Here is a 22626-nt window from a genome sequence, read left to right as displayed (position 1 = left end):
GCTATAATAAAAAAGTTAAATAGTAACAAGTGTTAATGAGACTGCAGAGAACCTAGAGCTTGCATCCATTGCTGGTGTCATGGAAAATCCTGCAGCTGCTTTGGAAAACCAGGCTGCCAGTTTCTTAAAATGTTAAAGTTACTATTTGAGCAATTTTATTTTTTTTTTAATTTATTTTTATTTTTATTTATTTATGATAGTCACAGAGAGAGAGAGAGGCGCAGAGACACAGGCAGAGGGAGAAGCAGGCTCCATGCACCAGGAGCCCGACGTGGGATTCGATCCCAGGTCTCCAGGATCGCAACCTGGGCCAAAGGCAGGCGCCAAACCGCTGCGCCACCCAGGGATCCCTATTTGAGCAATTTTATTCCTAGGTATATACCCAAGAGAAATGAAAATATATGTCCACAAAAAAAGACCTGTACAAGAATGTTCACAGAAGCTTTATTCACAATAGTCAGTAACTGGAAATAACTCAAATGTCCATCAACTGACAGGATAAATAAAATGTGATGCATCCATACAATGGAAAATTATTTGGCAGTAAAAAGGAATGAAGAACGGATACATGCCAGACGTGGATGGACCTTGAAAACATTTTTCTAAGTGAAAGAAGCGTTCACAAAAGGCCACATATTACTCCATTTGTATGAAATGTTCCAAATAGACAAATCCATAAAGACAAAAAAGTTGACTAGAGGTTGCCAAGGGCAGTGGGGGTAGAAAGAGGAGTTGGATATAATGGAGGAGTGACTGCTAATTGGCTTCAAGGTTTCCTTTTGGGGTGATAAAAATCCTAAAATCGATCATGGTGATGGTTGCACAACCCTATGCACATATTAAAATCACTGAATTGTGTACTTCGTATATGTGAATAGTAGTATATGTGAATTCTATCTCAATAAAGTTAATTTAAAAATGCAGAACAGGGGGATCCCTGGGTGGCACAGCAGTTTAGCGCCTGCCTTTGGCCCAGGGTGCGATCCTGGAGACCCGGGATCGAATCCCTCGTCGGGCTCCCGGTGCATGGAGCCTGCTTCTCCCTCTGCCTGTGTCTCTGCCTCTCTCTCTCTGTGACTATCACAAAAAAAAAAAAAAAAAAATGCAGAACAGGTGATATTTGAAGGGACAACAGCTGAGAATTTTCCAGAACTGATTAAAGACAAGAATCCACAAATACAAGAAGCACCACAGACATAAGTAGGGGGATTCCAGTGAAATTTACTCCTAGACACACAATGGTGAAACTGCAGAAAGCCAAAAACACAGAAATCACTGGCAATCAAAATCTAGAGGGGACTGTGAACACATTGAAAGCATCAGAGCATTAACAAGAAAGCCAGAGCACAGAACTTCAGAACAAGGAACTACCCAGAAGGTACCCTCACATTTGGCCCGAAATCTAGAGAGAATAAAACACCGGGCAGTAAGTAAACAAATCAAAGCAGTATTGTTCTACTTTTGATTCACATTTGGACGGGAACACAGCTTGCCTGATGGAAAACACAGGATGCTTTAAGCTTGAAAGCTAAATGTTAAAAGTCATTTGACAAAGTCGTTTTACTTAGAATCCCTAGGAAGTCACTAGCATCAGGAGGCAAAATTGGGGACTTTACCCAGCTGCAAAGGCTGACAGGGTGTTGGTTACATGTTGGTCAATACGCAAGGACAGAGATCAGAAGCAGTTGTGTCATACCAGGTACCACCTTGCTCATTAAAAGCTCATGGGATGCCTGGGTGGTTCAGTGGTTGAGCATCTGCCTTCAGTTCAGGGCATGATCCTGGCCGGGATCCTGGCATCGAGTCCCACATTGGGCTCCCCTTAGGCAGCCTGCTTCTTCCTCTGCCTGTGTCTCTGCCTCTCTCTGTGTTTCTCATAAATAAAAAAATATTTTTTAAAAAATTAAAAAAACAAAAAGCTCATGCTAAAATGAAGAGAAATATTAAGTCACAGTATGCCACATAAAAATTCAGGTTCATATTTCCTTCTCATTTCTTAGATTTAATTATCTCTTCAGATATCTTTACTCACTATGAGAAGGATTTGATGAGGTATTCATTTCTTAGCTGTAGTAAAAGTATACTTACTGAAAACTGCCTTTGACTTTTCTCCTCCTGTACATATCTGGTTCATAAATATTTAATAACTGTTTGAAGGACAGTATTTTAATATGCAGTTAAACTGACAGTTTTCTACACTAAGTTATTTTCTTTACAGGAAAAGCTTAAGTCCTTCAAAACAAACCAAAAAAGGCATTCTAATGGCTGATTAAGTGTCTACAGCTGTCAATGTTTATCAAGCACAAATGTAAACTTTAAACAGAGGGAGGTAAAGGTTGGAAAACATACAGAAGGTTTTATCACCCACATGAATATAAAAGTAATAAATTATTTTTTAAAAGAAAAACAAAAAGCTTTTTAGATGTCAGGTATTACACAAGTCCAAAATTATAGTTCTCTAAAAGCTATCTTTAATGTTAACAATCAGAGAGTCCTATGTGTCAGCACAGAAATGCCTAAGTGGATCATTTTGACCTGTCACAAGCTGGGTAAATTTCTCATTTTGTGTAAAAGTGGTAGAATTTCACCATCCTTTGGCTGTCACAAAGCTGATTGTGAGTGAAAATATGACAATATTCATGACTAACCAAGTATCCTGTCCATCAAATACTTAATCCTAAGTGGCTCTGCTCTCAGAGCCATAAAAGCTACAATGCATTTAGATAAGAGCTGCTTTTAAAATGTGGGTTGCTCCTTCTTGAGCCTTGAATAAAGGGGGCTATTTACTTTCATGAAATTAAAAACATTTCATATGCATTCCTTCCTTCCTTCAGTAAGTATTAGGAATCTTCTGTTTGCCAGGAGTGTGCTTATTATTCAGCTCAGTAGTATTAAGAAGGGAGTGGAGATTAGGGGCTCGGAGTTGCCCCAGGTATGCTGCAGGAAAGGTTCCCTCGGAAACGTGTAGGATGAAAACAAACATGAAATGTGCAGTGAACAGTACACCCAAAAGGGCAGCCAGAGATGCTAAGGAAAGGGATTAAGAAAAAAGGCTTGTGAGAAAAATAACAAAAGAAACTCAGAAAAATAACAAATATGGTATTAGAAACTTTCTGCTAAGGATTATTTATCTCACAATTTGCCATCTGTGTTGGATCCTCACAGGTCATCATCTGTGCTCATCTTGAACATCACACTACCAGTTCTTTGACCATGCTTGACCATGCTCTATCTGGGCCCTTCTCACCTCTACCTGAATGCCATCCAGACACCTCCTCTCTTTGAGTTTTCAAGCTGCTATGAGGAATCTGCGGGGGGGGGGGGGGGGGGGGGGGTAGCTGGTGAGCAACTAATTCAGTCCTGAATCCCCAGGGTGGATTTAGAGGCTCTGCCAACTTCCTCAAATGTTCTCTCCATGAACTGCAACAATTATCTGTCATTTGGTGAACATTTATCGGTATATAATTTTGTTTAACCAGCCCAGGGCAGCAGAAAGATCACAACCCTGAAGAAGAACATGAGCTCTAGACTAGATTCAGTCCCTTATCAATTGGGAGCTGTAAGCCCCATAGGTAAATTCTGATTCTATCGCCTCTTTCCAACAGGTTGGTTCCTATCAAAAGTATCGTGCTCGGAAATGTTATCTTTATCTTACTTAACAACCCTGTATCCTTGGGAATGTTACTTAACCTCTCTGCAACATTTTCTATTCTGAAAATGGAAGTAGTAATATTATCTAACTTGGAGAGATATTATGAGGATTAAATGGGACAATGTATGTGAAAAGTACTGAGCAGACTTAATGTTCTATATAATTATTAGTTACTATTGGTTGCAATGACTTGGAAGCATTTTAGGATCTTGGAGCATCTTAGAGCCACTACTATGAAAAAAAGGGTCTCTCCTGTTCTTCTTTACATAAATGGTTCAACCAGTCTTTACTGTATTGTAATCATCTTTTCACTCTTAATTATTTTAACCAGGTTCCCTCCTCTCCTTCTGGGGGAGAAGCTTAAATGTGGCTCTGATCCTCATTTTCCTCAATACTTTATTAAAGAAGGCACAATTATTTAAATTGGACCATAGGAAGATTTTAATGGTCACAAGGCTATTTGACTATTCAAACTAATAAAATATCATTATATTCTAATTTAGTATGAGCTCTAAGGATATAAAGGATATGTCGAGCCATATTTTTGATGAGGAGGTATTTGTTGACAAACTTTACCTATAAATGACCACATTATTTCATTACTAGGTAATATCCCATAAATGTTCTCTCAGAGCATTTTTGAATCACTACGCAGTAACAGCATAAATGTGTAGAACAGAATATGGAGAAGTCATAGCTAAAAAGCACAAGGTTAATTTTTTAAAAAGAGTTCTTGTGCTCTTGGTATTCATATTTCTCAAAAAAATACATGTACATAGCTTAAAAAAAAGAAGAGTTCCTTAAAGTAATATTGGGCTCCTACCCCCTACCCTCCACCATCCATGTTTTGTTCCTCTGAAGCAAAAACTTAAAAACATTTGTATTTTTGCTATTTACCTTCACAGTTCTTCTTATACAGCAATTTCCTGGTTTTTCCATTTTAGGTGCTATTAATCTAACATGGAAGATAAAGATTTAGTTCTCTTATCTCTCCATACATACATTCCCTTTCTCAAACACCTGAGTTATATCTTTTATCAAAACAATATGTGGGGAAAAAAAAACAATATGTGATTAAATACTCAGCAAAACCAGGTACACTTCTCCTACTTTATCCCACCTCGGAGTTAATAATTTCCTTTTCTTTTTATATAGTTGCTTGGTTTTCTATCTGTAACAAACGCACACCCAAACTTTCCAACTGACCTGCAAAACTCCCCTAGGTATATCCAAACACATCAGGTAAGCCTTCTGATTTTTTTTCCTCTTGGCAACATCCCAGCTGTAGCTCTGCCTCAGTACTTGCTGGCTGCCTTCAAGGCTGGATACACAGCTGTCATTTGGGGCTATCTTTATAATCACTCTGGAAGTCTCCAATCACTTCACCTGCTCCAGATTTTGAGATTCCCCTATTTTCCTATTTCTTGGTTCAGTCCCCCTTTACAATAGGCCTAAAATATATATATATATATATATATTTTATGATTTATAAAGTGTTCCAGATGGTGGCTGGTTTATTTGGAACCTCTGGCCTCTAAAATTCTCTTAACACATATCCTGTGAGGCTAGATTACTTCTGTCTTAAGCTTTTGAAAGAAAAAAAAATTTTTTTGAGACCTTGCAAGTTATTTTTTCCCCTCTCTCACACTTGATTATTTTGGCTGCCATAGAATTCTGGTTGATAAGTAATTTTCTCTGTGAATTTTTTGGGCCTTGCTCCATTGTCTTGGACCTTCCTAAATTGCTATTCGAAGCCCAAAGCTAATCTTTTTATGGAACCCGTTTTGCTTTTCTCCTTGGAAGTCTTTAAAATCTCTTTTTTCATCCAACATGTTGGTGGGCCCCTAAAATCTGACAACTCAAGGCTTGCATCCATGAAAAATACTGGAGTCATTTTTTTTTCATCTTTCCCTTTCATTTACTTTGCTCTAGTTCATTGGGACTGACTACTAGACAGAGGTTGGGCTTCCTCTAATTAGTCTTTTCTCTTTTTATCAGTCTCATTTTCGTTTGGCTGAACTTTCAGGGACACTTCCTCAATTTAATATTCGAATCCTTCTGCTGAATTATTTTTACTTCTGCCATCATATTTTTAATTCTGAAGAGTTCTTTTTCTGTCCTCTGATCTTGCTTTCAATAACATCCTGCCTTTATTTCATCCATGTGATCGCTTTCTTCCCTGGCAATATAAATTATAGATTTGGGCACTTGGGAAGTTTTCTTCTGCTCCCAATATGAACTGTTCAATCCAAGTCTGGCTTTCCTATGTGTTGTGATTGCTGTTTTTCACATCAGATGCTTTCTTCAAATGTCTTCTGACAGGTCCTATTTGAGAGCCTCAGCCTAAAAAGCTCATTGGGAAGCCTGGGATGGGGAAGAGTGCTAGCCAGTTGGTGGTATTTACTACAGGGTGACAAGGCAGCGTAACTGCTTCGTCATTGGGAGGGAATACACGTACAAATGTCAATATTTGCAATTCTTTTTTGCGGAATCTATTTGACAACCATAGCCCCCCCCCCCCCCCCTTTAATCTGCCCGCTCCTGATGGGTGTGTCTGCCAGCACTCTGAGGGTTGAGAGGCTAGGCCAGTATATGTTGCAGGGGGGTGGTGAGGTGGGGGAGGGTGGTGTAAGGGGGAAGGGGTGTGGGGGAGGGGGAAGCAGTGGTGTGGGGGGGTAAGGTGGTGTGAAGGGGATGTCTCACCATTCAGCATGTAATGTTATTTTCAGTGAAGTACCTCATCTTTGCCCTTGAATGTGACCTGGGCCTCAAAGCCCAGAACTTCTCTAATTCAGTCGGTCAAGTGATTATCAAGGCTTCTGCCAAGATCTGGAGGGCCCATGTACAGAATCTGGGTGTTCCTACCCAATCTCCTCAGATACTTTCACTGAGTCTGTGAATTCACCCCCCAGTGTCCATGTGTTTTGCTTCTAACAACCCATGCCTGCAGCCTTCTTCCAGGGCCCAGGTTTTATGCTACGAGAGACACACTGGACACACACCAACAGAGCAGACCTAGCTGGGAAGATTACAGCCCACACCACTGGCTGTCTTGACTTACTGGTCCAAGAGTATGCCTCTAGTCAGGACAGCCTCTGATGTTACTTCTGTTCCAGAGCTCCTCTACAGAGTGAGACAGAGCTGGGACTTAGCCTAAATCACACCTTTGCTCGGCTTCCTGCCCTTTGCTCTTGTCCCATACCCCACCCCCCACACCCTTGTACTGGTTTCTCCAAGAAGCACTTTTTGAAGGAAGCACTTCCACATCAATCTATAGCCCAGAGTTGGTTTTTGGAGAAGTAGCCTTAGACCATCATCTGGTTGCTTGGATTTGGGAAAGGATCCAGATGTCCAACCATTTCATCAAACTTGCAAATAGTTCTTCTATTTTCAGACCTGACTCACACCCCTACACCACCACCATGGGTTTTGAGAACCTCCCATTCCTGAACCTTTCTAGTGTTCTAGGAAGCTGAGGCTTCTGGAAGTTGGTGACAATTGTAGAACACTTGCCTGTACTGCCATTTTTATTCAATTCTAAGTGACACTTTAGTTACACCATCAGCTTCAAAGCATCTATTCTTCCAAACATCTTGGATATAACTCACTCTCCTTGTAGTAGTGTAAACCTTAGTAGGAAAACATACAGAAGTCTTCCCTCACTGAAAGCCCTAGAAGTGAAAGCAGCTCTCTAGTCAGACGAACATGGGCTCAACAGCTTTACCAACTGTGTGATGATGGGCAAGTCACTGAGCCTCTGAGTCATATCATATGTTTATCGCAGTGCCTGTCATACAGTAAAGCCCTGTCCTTTGGGTTATTTTCTGGTGGTAATAACAAGTTTGAGGTACTATCACCCTATGTCTTTACCTAGTTTTCACACTTCTGAGATGTCTGCTCAAGGTTGAGGGAATAGTCTAAGGCAGTGGTTCTACAAAAATGTCATCTCCAAATGAGCAGGAACATCTGGAAGCTGGTAACAGTGCAAAGTCTCAGGTCCTCCTGCAGACCTACAGAATCAAACTCCAGGGATGAATCCCAGCCATCTGCATTCTAACAAGCCCTCTAAGGAATTCTAATGTATGTTCGCCTGTGAGAAATATAGACCTAAAGCCAGTTTCTATATTAGAGAAAAATATAACAGACCCCCATAAAGGCTAAGACCTAGAGCCAGTCAGTGTGGTACTGAAGACTGTAAGCAGAGCTAATGAATATACATAGCCATTCAATGATTAGGGATAGGAAGAAGTCATAATTATACTTTTATTATTAGAGCAATGTAAATATTAAGATCAAGTTATAAATGAATATAAACAGGAGTTAGGTGCTAAAGAGTAAAATGAGGATTTAAGTTTGTAGAATTGACAGTGAGCCTATACCATATAGTCTTGAAACACAAATAGAAAAGTGCATTAATGCAAGAAAAACAATTTCTGGGCCCAGAAGCTTAAGAAACACTTGAAAGAATCCGTAATTGTATTAATTCTTTTCTGAAACAAGCTACCAAATATACATGATCCAGAATATTTGGTGAGGAAAACTCATTTGATGTTGTCACTTCACCAGAGATACAACTATTGAAATTCATCTCAAATTCTGAATTAGTGCCATGCAAGCAAATGATCTTTAGAAGGAAAGAAAAGAACTTAAGAGTAAGAGAGAGTTCCCTGAATCTGCCACTCGGATTCCGGGAGAACAGGCCAAGAAAGATTCCAACATCACTTGCATAGCAATTTCCAGTTGCTGAAGGCCCATTAGGTGATTTACTCTGAGGAGTACAAATCAGAGACACACACAGGAAAGGCAATTCCTAGAATAAGTCCCCAAAGAGCCTGAAATTTTCAAAGGAGGAAAGTGGAGAGGGTAGCACACATAGGTTTGTGTTTCAGAGGTGATGACCAGCCACTCAATTTGCTTTGACACACAATCTCTCTGAACTGTTCAGCTTAATTTCCTGAGTAGCATAGCAAAGGATGTTTCCCTCCAGCCCCTTATGGCCTGTGTGTGAAGATCTCAAAGCTCTGATCAGGGGCACAGCAGCTCTGAATGCCACCACGGGAAATATTAGACTGGCTGAGCGTCCAAAAAGTATACCAATATTATTTAGCCAATACAGAGTCTCGCTTCACAATACTTAAAATACTAATAATGGCTGACTCAGAGTCTTTACTCTGTACCTAACAGACCCTCTGCTAAGCACATTACATGCCCATTTTTCCATGGATTTTCCTTAATACACGTACAAGGTGAGTGCTGCTTGTATTGCATTCTGCAATAGAAGATGAAAAATCGGCCTCCAAGATGCTAAGAAACTTGGCTAAGGTCAACCAACTATGGTGGTGGAGCCAGGATTCAATTCCGAAGCTATTCGACTCTGAAAAGTTCTGCTCTTAAATACTATATTTTAATGCCTTCATTTAGAGTCCAATCTATTTTACCAGTTGCAATTCTCTTTGCCTCACGAGGAAAGAACATTTCAGATAGTAAGATTATGTTACAGAAAGTACACCAGGATAATACCTTTCTGGTTGAGCACTGGATCTCTTCAGCTTAGATAGCTCTAAAGTCTGTTAGGAATGTGGCTCCCTCCTAAAGTCATTGTAATAAGTGGAGATTCAGCTGGTTCCCACAGTGTGTGCTTTGAGATTGGTGATGTTTTGGTTGCCATGGACACCAGATTTCAACACACCACTGAGCACGGGAAATCCATTCCATGAAAAGCAATGGAGCCAGCAGATGGGCACAGTGACAGCTAACTGCACACAGTGCTATGACCAATATTTGTTTTGCCACCTCTAATTTAAATGATGTTCTCACCTATGAAGTCTGTAAGACTGCCTCTCATCTGAGAAACAGCTTCTTTATGGGCCAGGTAGCAACACTCACACTTGAACGTGTCAAAGTCATTTATTTGTCTGGGTTGTTAAATGGGTAAAGCTATTCAGAAATGGAAATCTGATCTTATACAAAACACTTCTTTGTTCAGCTTGCTAAAAGATGGATCAAACGACTTCTTAAAAATTTAATTTGTCCAAGTGGCTAGCACCCCAAGAATAATGAGTCTGTTAACTTGGTAGGTTTCCCTAGTAACTCAATCCATTAAGAAAATAATTAGACAAAGATAAGTGGTACTTATATATAAATAATGCATGAAAACAACATGTTTTTCTTTGGGACAAACCAAATATCCAAGGCATCATACTTAATTAACGAATACAGGTCAGAGATCAGTAAAAGTCAATCAAGAAGAAAAACACTTGACCACACCATAGATTACTGGCCCCCTTACCAAGAGACCATCACCATGTGGGGATGTTAAAGGACCTCCCTGCCACATGGAGGAAATCTGTGCGTTTTGTAGGGGCCATCACATGACAAACATTAAATTAACCAGCAAAAATGAAAACAGTCAAGTTAATACAAAATTAATACAATCTACAATTTTCACATTCAGAGGTCAATAAATACAGTGAAATTCCATTAAAACAATCTCTTACAAACCACTGGGAGGTTAAGTTATTGGCAAAATAAATATTTCAATACATTTAAAAGAATTTTTACTAAGCACATATCCCCCCCCCATTGATTCAGTAATAAGAAAATTACAAACCATGCTCTTGCTAAATAATTACAACGCAAACAAGCTTAGGATTTAGTGGAATGTATATTAATAGATGAAAAGGTATAAATAAATTCTATCTCAGGAAATCTGCATTACTGAGGTTTGTTGAATCATTATATCATAAAAATAAAAAGGAAACGGTCTAAGCATTTTCCATTTAAATTAATTTACAGTAGGGGCAGCACTACTTTATGTCACACAGGTGAATTTAATTAAAATGATTCTAAAATGGGAGTGGTTCCATGAGCATCAAGATCATGTGTTCTATCTGATCTGGAAATATAATCAAGTGTCTCCTCTATTATGAACTAATTTAAAACTGCTGGAATTCGGTCTATTTGGGCCTTTAAGGAAATCCTACAAAACCCTTGTATATATAGTGCAAAATTATATTTATCAGGAAAAAAAAGAAACTCATGCATTCATTCACAGATATTAACAGAGTTCTTACACCTGCAAGATGTGCTGGGCAGTGAATCTTTCCTTCAGCGTTAACCACGAACTGAAGAATTAATATTCTTTGGCATTTATGGAAGAAGTCATTTTCAGCACAAAGGACAAACGATGAAAATCATGAAGTTTTGGGGGAATCTGTCAAATCTTTTGATAGGCAATCCCATAAAATTGGAAGACAAATAGTGATTTAGAGCTTTTTTTTTTTTTTAAGTGAAGGAAGTCCTTCTTTTTATTTTATATATTCATGAAAGACAGAGAGAGAGAGAGAAGCAGGCTCCACGCAGGGAGCCCAACGTGGGACTCGATCCGGGGACTCCAGGATCATGCCCTGGGCCAAAGGCAGGTGCCAAACCGCTGAGCCACCCAGGGATTCCCTGATTTAGAGCTTTTTACACTCCAGTTTGCTCGCTCCATGAGCCAGCAGCAGCAGCAGCAACATCAACTGGGAACTTGCTAGGGCTGCAGGATCTGGGGCCTTACCCCAGACCTGCTAAATCAAAACTTGCTTTTTATCAAGATCCCCAGGAGATCCGTGTGCACATTCAAGTGTGAGGAGTGCCAACTGAAAGCACAGATTTGACAACCAGCCTCTAGGAGGCGAAATGCCATTTCTGCCACTGCCGAGCTGTGTGACCTGGAATAAGTGGCTTAATTTCTCTGTGCCTCCATTCCCTCACTGGGTACAATGGAGAGAGTAATGGTGCCTAAGTCATATGGTTGCTGGTTCTATTAAAGGACATAGAATCTGTGAAGTGCTTGCCAACAGTGTGCACAGTAAGTGATCAACTGTTGTTCATCCTTACATCCTTTGGGCAATCACAGGGTTCTGGCTCAAGAGTAACAAAGGATCTAAGCTGTAGCCCATTGATGGTCCCCACTTGCTGGTGGGTCCATAATCAGGCCATTAAGAACTGGATTCAACTTATAAAACTCCAGAGTTCTAACCTGCTGTCATTTCAAGCCTAACCTGAGGGGTTTACATATGTAGTACACAGCACGTGGCTGCTTACAAACAGAAACCACTCAAATCAAAACTAAGTGAAATCTTGCATACGTATTGTTTGGTGAGTGCTGAAGGGAACAATAAGAGGATTCATTTTCTACCCATCAGTTTGTCATATACCAGAAAGTCTGATGAAACCCAGCACTGAAAATTGTATGGAAACACCAGCACTCCCCAGCATCCATGGAGGGAAAGGAAATTGATGAAATCTTTTTGGAAAGCAGTTTCGATAATCTCTATCAAATGAAAACTATCCGTGAACTTTGAATGAACAACCGAGTTTTAAAAAATTTATCCAGGCAGCCCAGGTGGCTCAGCAGTTTAGCGCCACCTTCAGCCCAGGGCGTGATCCTGGAGACCCGGGATAAGAGTTCCACGTCGGGCTCCCTGCATGGAGCCTGCTTCTCCCTTTGCCCGTGTCTCTGCCACTGTGTCTCTCATGAATAAATAAAATCTTTAAAAAATAAAAAGTAAAAAATTTATCCTAATATATACATACACTTGCAACAGAAGGCAAAGATACACATATAAAAAGACCTGTATGTATATTCATATTACATGAAAAAATTGTATATATATATGTTGTACATATGTATGTATTCTTTACAGCATTGGTTTTGACAGCAAAAAAAAAAAGAAAAAAACTTGAATCAATTTAATATCAATAATGGCTAAATTGTGGTACAGCCATTAAATCAAACCAGTATGAAGAATGAGACCACTATGCAGTCATGTGCAGAGATGTCCAAGGTACATTAAGAAAACTATAGAATATACATAATATGATAATTTCCGTAGATGGATAAAGATATAGGTAGTTTATACAGAATAGTTCTAAAAAGGATAAATCATTAACAATGATGTGTTCAAAAAAGACCTTTTGTTATGTATCTTTCTGTATCTTCTTCTTGTTTGGTATTACCTTGTATGAGGACAGTAATGATTTTTAAGAAAAACTAGGGGGGGAAAAAGGATCTCAAAAAAAAATGTAACATTACACCTCCAAGAAATACAAAAAGAAAAAAACACTAAGCCCAAAGTTAACAGAAAGAAAGAATAAACATTAGAGCAGAAACAAAATACAGACCAGGAACACAACAGAGAAGATCAACTATGAGTTGGTTCTTTGAAAAGATAAACAAGACAAACCTTTAGCTAGACTAAGAAAACAGATTCAAATAAAATCAGAAATGAAGGGACATTGCAAATGACACCACCCAAATACAAAGAGACTACTGTGAACAATTATATGCCAACAAATTGGACAATCTAGAAGAAATGGATGAATTCATAGAAACACACAATCTACCAGGATTGAATTATGAAGAAATAGAAAATCTGAACAGATCAATAAGGAGTAATGAGATGGAATCAGTAATCAAAAACCTCCCATCAAAGAAAGGCCAGGACCGACTGGTTTTGAAGAATTCTATCAACCAATTAAAAAGAATGTCAATCCTTCTCAAATTCTTCCAAAAAACTGAAAAGGAGGGTGCACTCGACTCATTTTATGAGGCAAGCATTACCCTGACACAAAAGCCAGATAAAGACACTACAGGCCAATATCCCTAATAAACAAAGATGCAAACATTTGCAAACCAAATTCAACAACACATTAAAGGATCATACAACTTAACCAAATGGGATTCATCCCTGGGATGTAAGAATGGTTCAATATGTGCTAATCAATAAATGTGACACAGCACATTAATATAAGACAAAAAAATCCTATGATTATCTCAAGATGTGCAAAAAAAGCATTTGACAAAATTCAACACCTAATTATGATTAAAACTCTCAACAAATTGGTTATAGAAAGAATATACCTTAACATAATGAAGGCCATATAAGAGAAGCCCACAGCTAACATCATACTCAATGATAACAGGTTGAATGCTTTTCCTCCAAGATCAGGAACAAAACACAAGGGTGCTTACACTCACCACGTTTTGTCAACATATTACTAGAAAAAATAATAAAAGACATGAAACCACAAAAGACCCTGAATAGCCAAAGCAATCCTAAGGAAGAACAACACAGTTGGAGGCATCACAATTTCTGATTTTGAACCATATTACAAAGCTACAATAATCAAAACAGTAGGGTACTGGCATAAAAACAGACCTATAAACCAATGAAACAGAATCAAGAGCCCAGAAATAAATCCACACATACATGTCAATTACTACCTGACATAGCAGCCAGGACTACTCAATGGAGTAAAGATGGTCTCTTTAATAAATGGTGCTGGGAAAACTGAAGAACCCACATGCAGAAAAATGAAACTGGATTCCCAACTTCTACCACTCACAAAAATTAACTCAAAATGGATTAAAGACTTAAGTATAAGACCCAAAACTGTAAAAGATGAAGAAAACAAAGAAAATGCTCTGACATTGGTCTTAGCAATGATTTTCTGGATAGAACACCAAAAGCACAAGCAACAAAAGCAAAAGCCGGTAAGTGGGATTACATCAAACTAAAAAGCTTCTGCACAGCAAAGGAAATCATGAACAAAATGAAAAAGTAACCTATGGAATAGAAGAAAATGTCTGCAAACCATATTTTGAATAAGAGGTTTAACATCCAAAATCTATAAATGACTCCATACAACAGCAAAACAACTTGATTTAAAGCTGGGCAGAGGAATTGCACAGACATTTTTCCAAGGGCAGACCCATGGCCAATGGGGACATGAAAAGGTATTTATCATCATTAACCACAAGGGAAATGAAAACCAAAGCCACTATGGGATCTTACCCTTGTTAGAATGGCTATCATCAGAGAGACAAGAAATAACAAGTGTTGGTGAGGATGTGGAGAAAAGGAAATCTTTGTGCATTGTTGGTGGGAATGTAAATTGATAGTCAAGAGGTTCCTCAAAAAGCTTAAAAATAGAACTACCCTACAACCCAGCAATTCCACTGCTAGGTATTTATCCAAAGGAAATGAAAACAGGATCTCAAACAGATGTATGCATCCCCACGTTCATGACATTATTCACAATGGCCAAGGAAGTGGGAGGTCCTAAGACAGACCTTGCCAAGGGGTGTCAGGAAGTAGACATTTTAGTATCCACTTAACAGCCTTTTCCTTCTTCTTTTCTCTTTCTTGTCAGAACCTGCATTCAATGATCCAGGTTAAAAATGAAGGACACTAGCCTTCCTAACCTCCCCTGAAACCAGAAGTGGCCAGTGACTAAGCGCTGAACAATGAGGCAGAAGGGAAATTATTCAAAATAAAATGTTTTATATGATTTTTTTAAAGATGCAAGAAAAAAGCCTCAGGCCCTTCTTTTCTACTTCAGTTGTATGAGAACATGATGCTTGGAATGACAGTAGCCATCTTGCAATCCTCAAGAGTGGGACAACTCCTACTTTGAGAACAGCAGGGAAAAAAGTTGGAGAGCTTGGTTTCTGATGACTTTCTCGAGTTGCTGGACCAATCTGGAACGGCCAAGCTCTACACCCCTTAGAAAGTAAGGTAGTAAATGTTCCCACTATTCAGATCACTTTTTATTGGACATTCTATTATTTGCAGCTAAAAGCATCCCCACACAGCTGCCAACCACCTGCTTTCGGAATGAGCCAAGGACCCAATGAACGATCTAGCTATATATATATATACACACATATACACACTAATTATGGCAGGAAGATAGACTCCTTATATTGGGTATAATTTGCTGTATGATGTTCAGAATCACTTTTGATCTTCTGTTGGTAGATGCAAATGGAAAGAACATCAATTTCATTAAGCAGCTACTGGGTGTCAAGCACTATACTAGGCACTTTATTTAAAGTAAGTCACCACGGCAGCTACCAGACCAGCCCCCTTTGGCTGAGGAAATAAAATCACATCTGTATTTCCTCAAATCTCATTTAAACAATTTAGCATTTCTTCTCATTACAAATGCAGACCACAAACCACCAAAGTACTTGTGACTTTGCCACCTATAGAAATCACAGCTATATTCATATCACACTGCAGTTGTTGAAGACAGCTCGAAATATCATTGACCCTCATCACTCTTTCAAAGGTACCATAATCCTTAGGCTTGCTGCAAAATCTTGTTACTTAACGTGTTAATAAAGAAACATAAGTGCAACTGCAGCACAATTTTTTTTAAATGTCTTGGTAACTGAATGTCGATATAATTGGCTTCCTTTGTAATTCTAAGTGTTTGATTATATACACCTAAAAATGCTATTCTAAAGGGTATCAAAGGATTCAACAGATTTACAAAGGAGTCCTTGGGACAAAAGGGGCTTAGACCCCAGACACCAGCCCCCCTTGTGACCATTCTTAATACTGTTCAATCCACTGTTCATACAGAAAATCCAGGTGATCTTTCTAAAAATTAAATAAGATGAAGACATTGCCACTTAAGCCTGAAACACGTGCAAACTCCAGACTGACCTGGCCCTGTAGAATCTGGTTTGATCCTGCTCACAGCATCTACCTGGTCTGGAGCTCTCCCATCCATCTAGCCCTAGCTCACTTTGCTCCCATTATGCTGGCAGCCTTCCATTTCTTTGAAATTTCCAAGCAGATTCCCACCTGGGGGGGGGGGGCTTCATCCTTGCTGTCTCCTCTGCCTGAAATGCCTGCTTGCTCTTAAAGCAGCCACTTCACGTTCATGCTTCAATGATGAGCCAGGACATCACCTCCACAGAGAAGTCTTCCTTGCTGATGTCTGCCAAGCAGCACCCCTCCCCTCTCCTTCCCTGCCCCCAGTTATTTCCTGTTTACTTCTTTCAGAGCACTTGTGGTAACATCATTATATTGATTTTTGTTCACTACGAACTCCTGGTATCTAGCAAGGGGCCTGGCACAGGTAAAAAACCTGACAGTAATTGAACAAAGGAATAAACGACAGAATTAAGTGGATAAGGAAGCAATCATTCATCTATTTTACAAGTGAGGAAATTGAGGCTTAGAGATGTTAAAATTATTTGTCCAAGGTCACCCCAATGGCAAAGTTACTATTTTAACTCTGGTCCCCAGGTGTCCCCTTTATCCCTCCACTATTTCTAACTTCCTTTTCCCTGCTACATTTTCACCAATCTGGAAAGCAGAATGGACCCAATACAAGTTTTTATGGTGTGATTTCATAGGACTTTAGTGCCCCATTGCTCAAGGGTATCTGCTTAACAAACCGTTAAAGCTACTTCCCTTGAGTATTTCCAGGAGAGCCAAATTGAACACAAATATATTACCTGGTTAGAGGGACTATTCCTGTCACTGTCTCTTTACCATACATAGACACACATGCACACATTTTTTTTCTCCTCTCTGAATTTTATCAGTACAATCAAATCAGATGGAAGGAAGACAAGTCAAAAAAGGGTAAACTAAGGAAGAAAAAATTACAAACCCCAAATGAAACACCTGTATATGAAGGTACATGTGAGAAGGCACTTTACACAAGCTTATGTGGACAATTCTGGCCATATGCTCCCTAGTAGCCAGCATCAAATAAGAAACATGTCAGTTATGTGACATATTCTGAAGATTAAAAAATTCAATCAATTTCCAGGAGGAGCACAACTATTCCTGTTTCTAAGTACTGAGAGAAATTTCCCTTGTGGCTCCTTATAATGAAAGAATGATAGGATACAGCAATCAGTATTCTCAACTACAACCTTATAAAAAAATATATCAAGCCAAGACACCAGAGAATGGTGTCTTATAGCATATCTTAATAGACATGACTGGTATGCCAAAACCTATGCAGCACTATACTGCCTTTGCTATTCAAAGTAGGGTCCCTGAACCAGCAGCATCACCCGGGAACTTGTTAGAAATGCAGAATCCCAGGCCCAATACCGGGCCTGCTGAATCAGCCTGTATTCTCTTGACAAGATCTGTAGATGATTCCTACGAAGGTTCAAGTTTAACATGCACTGGGCTAAGGTTACCCTCAATCTGAGGCAAAATTTTTAAGAAACTAGTATTCACTTATTCAGGCAACACATATTTCCTTAGTGGTAGGAAAGAATTCCTACCAATAGGACGTATTCCTACCAGTAGGACACCAAAAGCACCACCGTAAAGGAAAATCTTGATAAATGAGTCACAATTAAAAATGAGTGGCATAAAAAATATTTGTAATAATACCAAAAGAAAAGTTGAGAACCCTAAATATGTCCCAGGTACCATCTTAATGAGGGGAATATAGCAATAAAAAAACAATTCTCCACATGTATGGAGCTTATCTTCTAATTGGAACGACAATAAACAAGTAAAATGAAACAAGAAAAGGGCACAAAGTTAGGGGACAAGGTTGCAGTTTTAAAGAGGGTGAACAGGGAAGGCTTCACTGATGAGGTAGTGACCTATACAAGGTCAGAGAGCTAGCTATAAAAATAGCTAGGGGAAGAGTATTCCAAGCAAAGGGAACAGCGAGTACAAATACCCCGAGACAATAAATGCCTGAAACAGCAAGAAGGCCAGTGTGGTTGAAGCAGAGTGAGCAAAAGTGGAATAGGTATGCAGGGGGGCCAAATCATGTGGGGCCTTGTCGGCCATTTTAAGGACCTTAGCTTTGAGAAAGATGAGAAGCCACGGGAGAAAAGGTAATAGGGAGCCACTGTAGGATGCTGAGTGGGGAAATGGCATAATGAAGTGCTTTTAAGATTGGTTCCTAAGTGGTACATGTAATGGCTTGAGAGAATCCAGCTGAGTATATTGTACTAATCCCAGTAAATGGGGATTCATTCAGTCGACTATTAGGTGCCAAAGCTGTGCCAAGTAGTGTGGGGAGGATCTAGACTAGGATAACTGAGGGAACTGCCAGAGGAAAGCGAATATAAATGACATTGGAAGGCAAGAAACCCAGGACATAATAACAGATTATTTATAGAGAAATGACAGAATTTGGCAACTCAATTTAATCAACGTTTATGGATCATCTACTGAGGGCAAAGCCATATGCTGACTAGGATGTGGGAGTGGGAATAGTGCAGAAGATGTATTTTCCCCCCCTCATAAGGGCTTCCAGCCAGGCGTGCTTAGCCCCTGCCCTGCACCTTTCAAGCCTGAATTTCTCAGATTACTGCAGCTGAGGCTGGCACTGAGACTAGTTTATTTGCTCAGGTTGAGCTGGAGTTTTGGGGGGGGGGGGGGCGGACAGGGAGCAGTGTTTAACCCTCAGAGTTTGTTCTGTCTTCTAGAAGCAGGGGTCAAAGCACCTCAAATTGATTAGCAGAAAAAGACAGATTTGGTTTGGCAGGAGCGCAAAAGAGAGGTCTTAATAAATGTCTTTTTGGATCAGCGTTGCAGACTGGCCCTGGGCCACCATTTAGGGCAATGAGTCCTTGTGGTCTGTTTCTACCTGTATGACCTGATGAGTCTCACACTCTTTGCCACTCCATTCTGGAGAAAAGGCTCCAAAGCACAAAAAGGGAAAGCAAAAACCAAAAACAAAACAAAAAAAACCCCCACCTATTTGAAAATTGCCTACCACCAGACTGCAAGGTCTGAGGAGCAGATGCAAATGTAATGCAAATGATATGTAAATAGCCCTGTGGCCTTCTAAAAGGTTTTCTACAACTGGAAGGGCCCTTAGGGAACTGCTAGCAGATAACAGTGACTCAGAAGCAGAATGAACTATTTCAAGACAACTTTGTCACACAGATCTTTGCTACCGCGCTAGCACAGTACACAGTCTTCAGTGATTTTTTTCCTCACTTGGATCAACCTCACCTGCTATAAAAACAAAATCAAGTCTGCCTGTTATCTTAGAAGTTATCTAAGTTAATTGCACTTTTAAAACACCGTATACCCTTAATTTTTCTTCAAATGTCTCTTTCACCCAAATAAAGTCATGTTGAATGTGTCACTTCCTCCCTAGAATATTTGGCTCCACTGGGTTATGAATGAAAATGCCTCTTTCAGTTCTAGTTACTAAGATCTTTGGAGGATTCCCCCCTCCCCCCACAGGAACTGGCACATTCTAACAGTCACATGTTGTATTCAAAGTGAATCCAGAAAAGAAAAACAACAATCCATATGTAGTTGTGAAATCCAATTCACTTCAAAGAGCTACTGGAAAGCTATTCATTAAGAAAACCTGCTCTGTCAAGTACACTGTCGTCTCGACATTTCTAACTACACGTTCTAAAATGAAAAATGCACATTCGATTACAATGGGGTAAACTTCTGTCTACATTTATGCATCCAGAAGGACACTCTCATCAGATATGCATTTAAAAAAAAGCCCTGAGATGAACCAAATAGCAAGCAACCAGAGTCAGTACATCAGACCCGCAGCTGGGCAGTAATTCTGGGTTACAGACCGAGGCGGGGGGGGGGGGGGTCGCAGAAGCCATTTACCTCCCCGTTAGCGATGGAAACAATGACAGCCTTACCAGCCCCCGAAACTTCCAATACTTTGCTAGCGCTCTTAACATACGAGAGTGCTTCGGCTTTTTGACAGGAGGACCAAAGGAAGGGAAATCTCATTTTCAAGGAGTTCGGGGTTTTTCCCCCCTTCACTTGAAAGGACCTCCGGGAAGCTGTTGGGCAGAGGCATCCGGGGAGACGCCACGTTGGGCGTTAAACGGGAACAAAGCGCAAAGACGCGCAATCCCAACAAACGAGAGGCTCTAAAAGAGAGGAGGGAAGACGGATGAAACCGGGAGAGAAACCTCTGGAGGCTGAGGAGATGACAGCGCCAGACCGAGTAACAAAGAGAAGAGCCGGGGGGCGCTGCTCCCGCGGCCGGGAGTCCGGGGAAGGGCCGGGCAGGCGGCGAGCGCCCCCCCGCGGCCGGGGCTGCCTCTTACCTCCTGGGCGAGTTTCTGCTTGAGCACGAGCGCGGCGCACAGGTAGCCCGCGCGGCCCACGAACAGCTCGTCGGAGCCGCACTCCAGGAAGGAGACCGGCGCGCAGACGGCGCACAGCGCCCGGAACTTGCCGAGCGGCTGCACGTAGTCGGACCGGCCCAGGGCGTGGTACACGAGCGTGGCCACGGCGTACACGCCCGCGCCCCCGAGCAGGAAGGCAGCGCGGGTGTCGGCGTCCGGCTCGCCCCACTCCTCGGCGCGGGCGCACGCGTCTATGAGGCGCTTGGCCGAGCGCAGGTAGCGCTCCCGGGCCCCGGCAAAGAGCGGGCTCTGAGAGACGTGGTAGAGCATGTAGGCCACCCCGGCCACGCCGCCGTACAGCCCGCCCTGGCAGCTGCTGGCCGCGGCCGCTGCCCCCCGGGCCTCAGCGCCGCCCCCGAGCGGGGGCAGCTCCTGAAGGATGCGCTCGATGGTGGCGGTGACCAAGGGCGCCACCGCCTCCTCGCACTGGCCCGCCAGCAGACTGCCCTGGTAGTCATCGAAGCGGTTGGCGAAGCAGCGCTTGGTGTCCATGCTGCTGCCCGAGCCCCCCGCGGCCGGGCCGGGGTCCGCTTGAGAGCGCGCCCTGAAGCCCCGCGCACCACCTCTCGCTCTCGGAGGCGCTCGGCGGGCGGTCGATGCGGCGGGGATGGAGCAGGGAGGCTGAGACGGGAGGTGACAAGAGGAGGCGGGCGCGAGGAAGAAGCACGGAGCGGACTGCCAAGTGGGGCACCGGGCTGCCGCGAAGCTCCCGAGTGGCCCAGGCGGGCGCGGGGGATGCGCGTCGCCCGCCCCCCTCCGAGAGGCCGCGCCCTCGCCGAACCCGCCCCCTCCTGCGCCGCCGCAGCTCGGCCGCCTCTCCAAGGGGCCGAGGTGATCGCCGGCAGGACCCACGCGGGGCCCGCGCCACTCCTCCCGCTCCGCCCCCGGCTCCTCCCTTCTCGGCGGAAGGCCAGGGACGTGCGGGACCGATCCGGAAAGCTGAGACCCGGCACGCACACGCACACGCACACGCACACACCTGGCGGTGGAGGTGAAGACCTCGAGTCCCTAGTATACTCCAAGTGTGGCCCTCGAGTCAGCAGATCGGCATCACCTGGGAGCGTGTTAAAAACGCAGCAGCTCAGACTTCGCCCCAAACCTATCGAATCAAAATCAGCATATTTAGCAAGACCCCCAGGTGATTCACGGGCACGCTAAAGGTCGAGAAGCCACTGAACTGGGGGGCGGAGGGGGGGAACTAGGAGAAAACGGAGTGCCCTCCTGAAACTTGTTTTCTCACCTTGGTCACTTTGGCGTTCTCATTCTGAATGTTTCAATCCCAAAGGCTGAGGGCTTTGAGTACATCACGTCTCAAGCGTCGAATCGGTGGAAGGCCTCATAGAGAAACTTGCTTGGCCTTCGTTGTCGTGTTGCTTTTCTTGGAGTATACAGAAGTAAAAATGCAAAGAACCACACCAGGTTAAGGTAAGAGGGTGGGGGCTCTGTGTTTCTCCTACTCTAGAGACCTCTCCCTCCCATGCATGCGTAGTAAGAGCCTAGTAAAGAGGTTGATGTCATTAACTAGTTAATAGAAGGGTAAATGCTGCGTGAGAATTTTAATTAGGCATTTTTACCCTTTTCTGCGTGTTCTTAGCTGCCTCTTTCCTCCCTTCCTACCTCTGTTTCTTCTGCTTTCCTTTCGCAGGCATTACTGAGGGTCTCCTCTGTGTCCTGGACTCTGGAAATAAATGGGTAAACCAAGCTGACACGGTCCTAGACCTCTTGGAGCTTGCAGTCCACTGGGCAAGACAGAAAATGAACAATTACACAAACAAGTTGCCTTTCTTTTGTTCAGCTGTTTTAAAGTAATGCTTCCATTCCCAAAGTGTTGACCAGTGAAGGCCAAAGAGGTCACCTCTCCCAGGGGTATTTGCATTTTGATAGGGATTGTGCCAGACACAAAAGAATAAGTGGTGGAAAAGTTCCTGACACTTGGTGGGGAGAGCAACTACTTCGCTTACTTGAAAGGACAGTTTTGTTTGGAGGTGGGTTTTTTTTCCTCAAAAGTGGTAATTGTCAACGA

The 22626-nt window shown here is 42.0% G+C and overlaps 1 protein-coding gene and 1 long non-coding RNA gene across 2 annotated transcripts in view; one reads left to right on the top strand and one right to left on the bottom strand.

Annotated features, from left to right (window-relative positions):
* LANCL3 (LanC like 3) overlaps window positions 1-21282 on the bottom strand; it is a 102853-nt gene extending 81571 nt beyond the window's left edge. Inside the window, exon 1 of the mRNA XM_038587164.1 lies at window positions 20523-21282. Within this exon, the coding sequence (XP_038443092.1) occupies window positions 20523-21095 (573 nt within the window). The 5' untranslated portion in view covers window positions 21096-21282. The remainder of the gene's footprint in view (window positions 1-20522) is intronic.
* Window positions 21283-21440: 158 nt separating this feature from the next.
* Window positions 21441-22378, top strand: LOC111094893. Its single transcript, XR_005385939.1, has 3 exons — window positions 21441-21741; window positions 21889-22028; window positions 22249-22378. It is a non-coding gene; the product is annotated as an uncharacterized LOC111094893 (long non-coding RNA).
* The last annotated feature ends 248 nt before the right edge of the window (window positions 22379-22626 follow it).

The sequence above is a fragment of the Canis lupus genome, chromosome X (assembly GCF_011100685.1).
Source record: "Canis lupus familiaris isolate Mischka breed German Shepherd chromosome X, alternate assembly UU_Cfam_GSD_1.0, whole genome shotgun sequence".
NCBI lineage: Eukaryota > Metazoa > Chordata > Mammalia > Carnivora > Canidae > Canis > Canis lupus.
The sequence above is the reverse complement of the archived record's forward strand: the minus strand, read 5'-3'. Positions and strand labels throughout refer to the sequence as shown.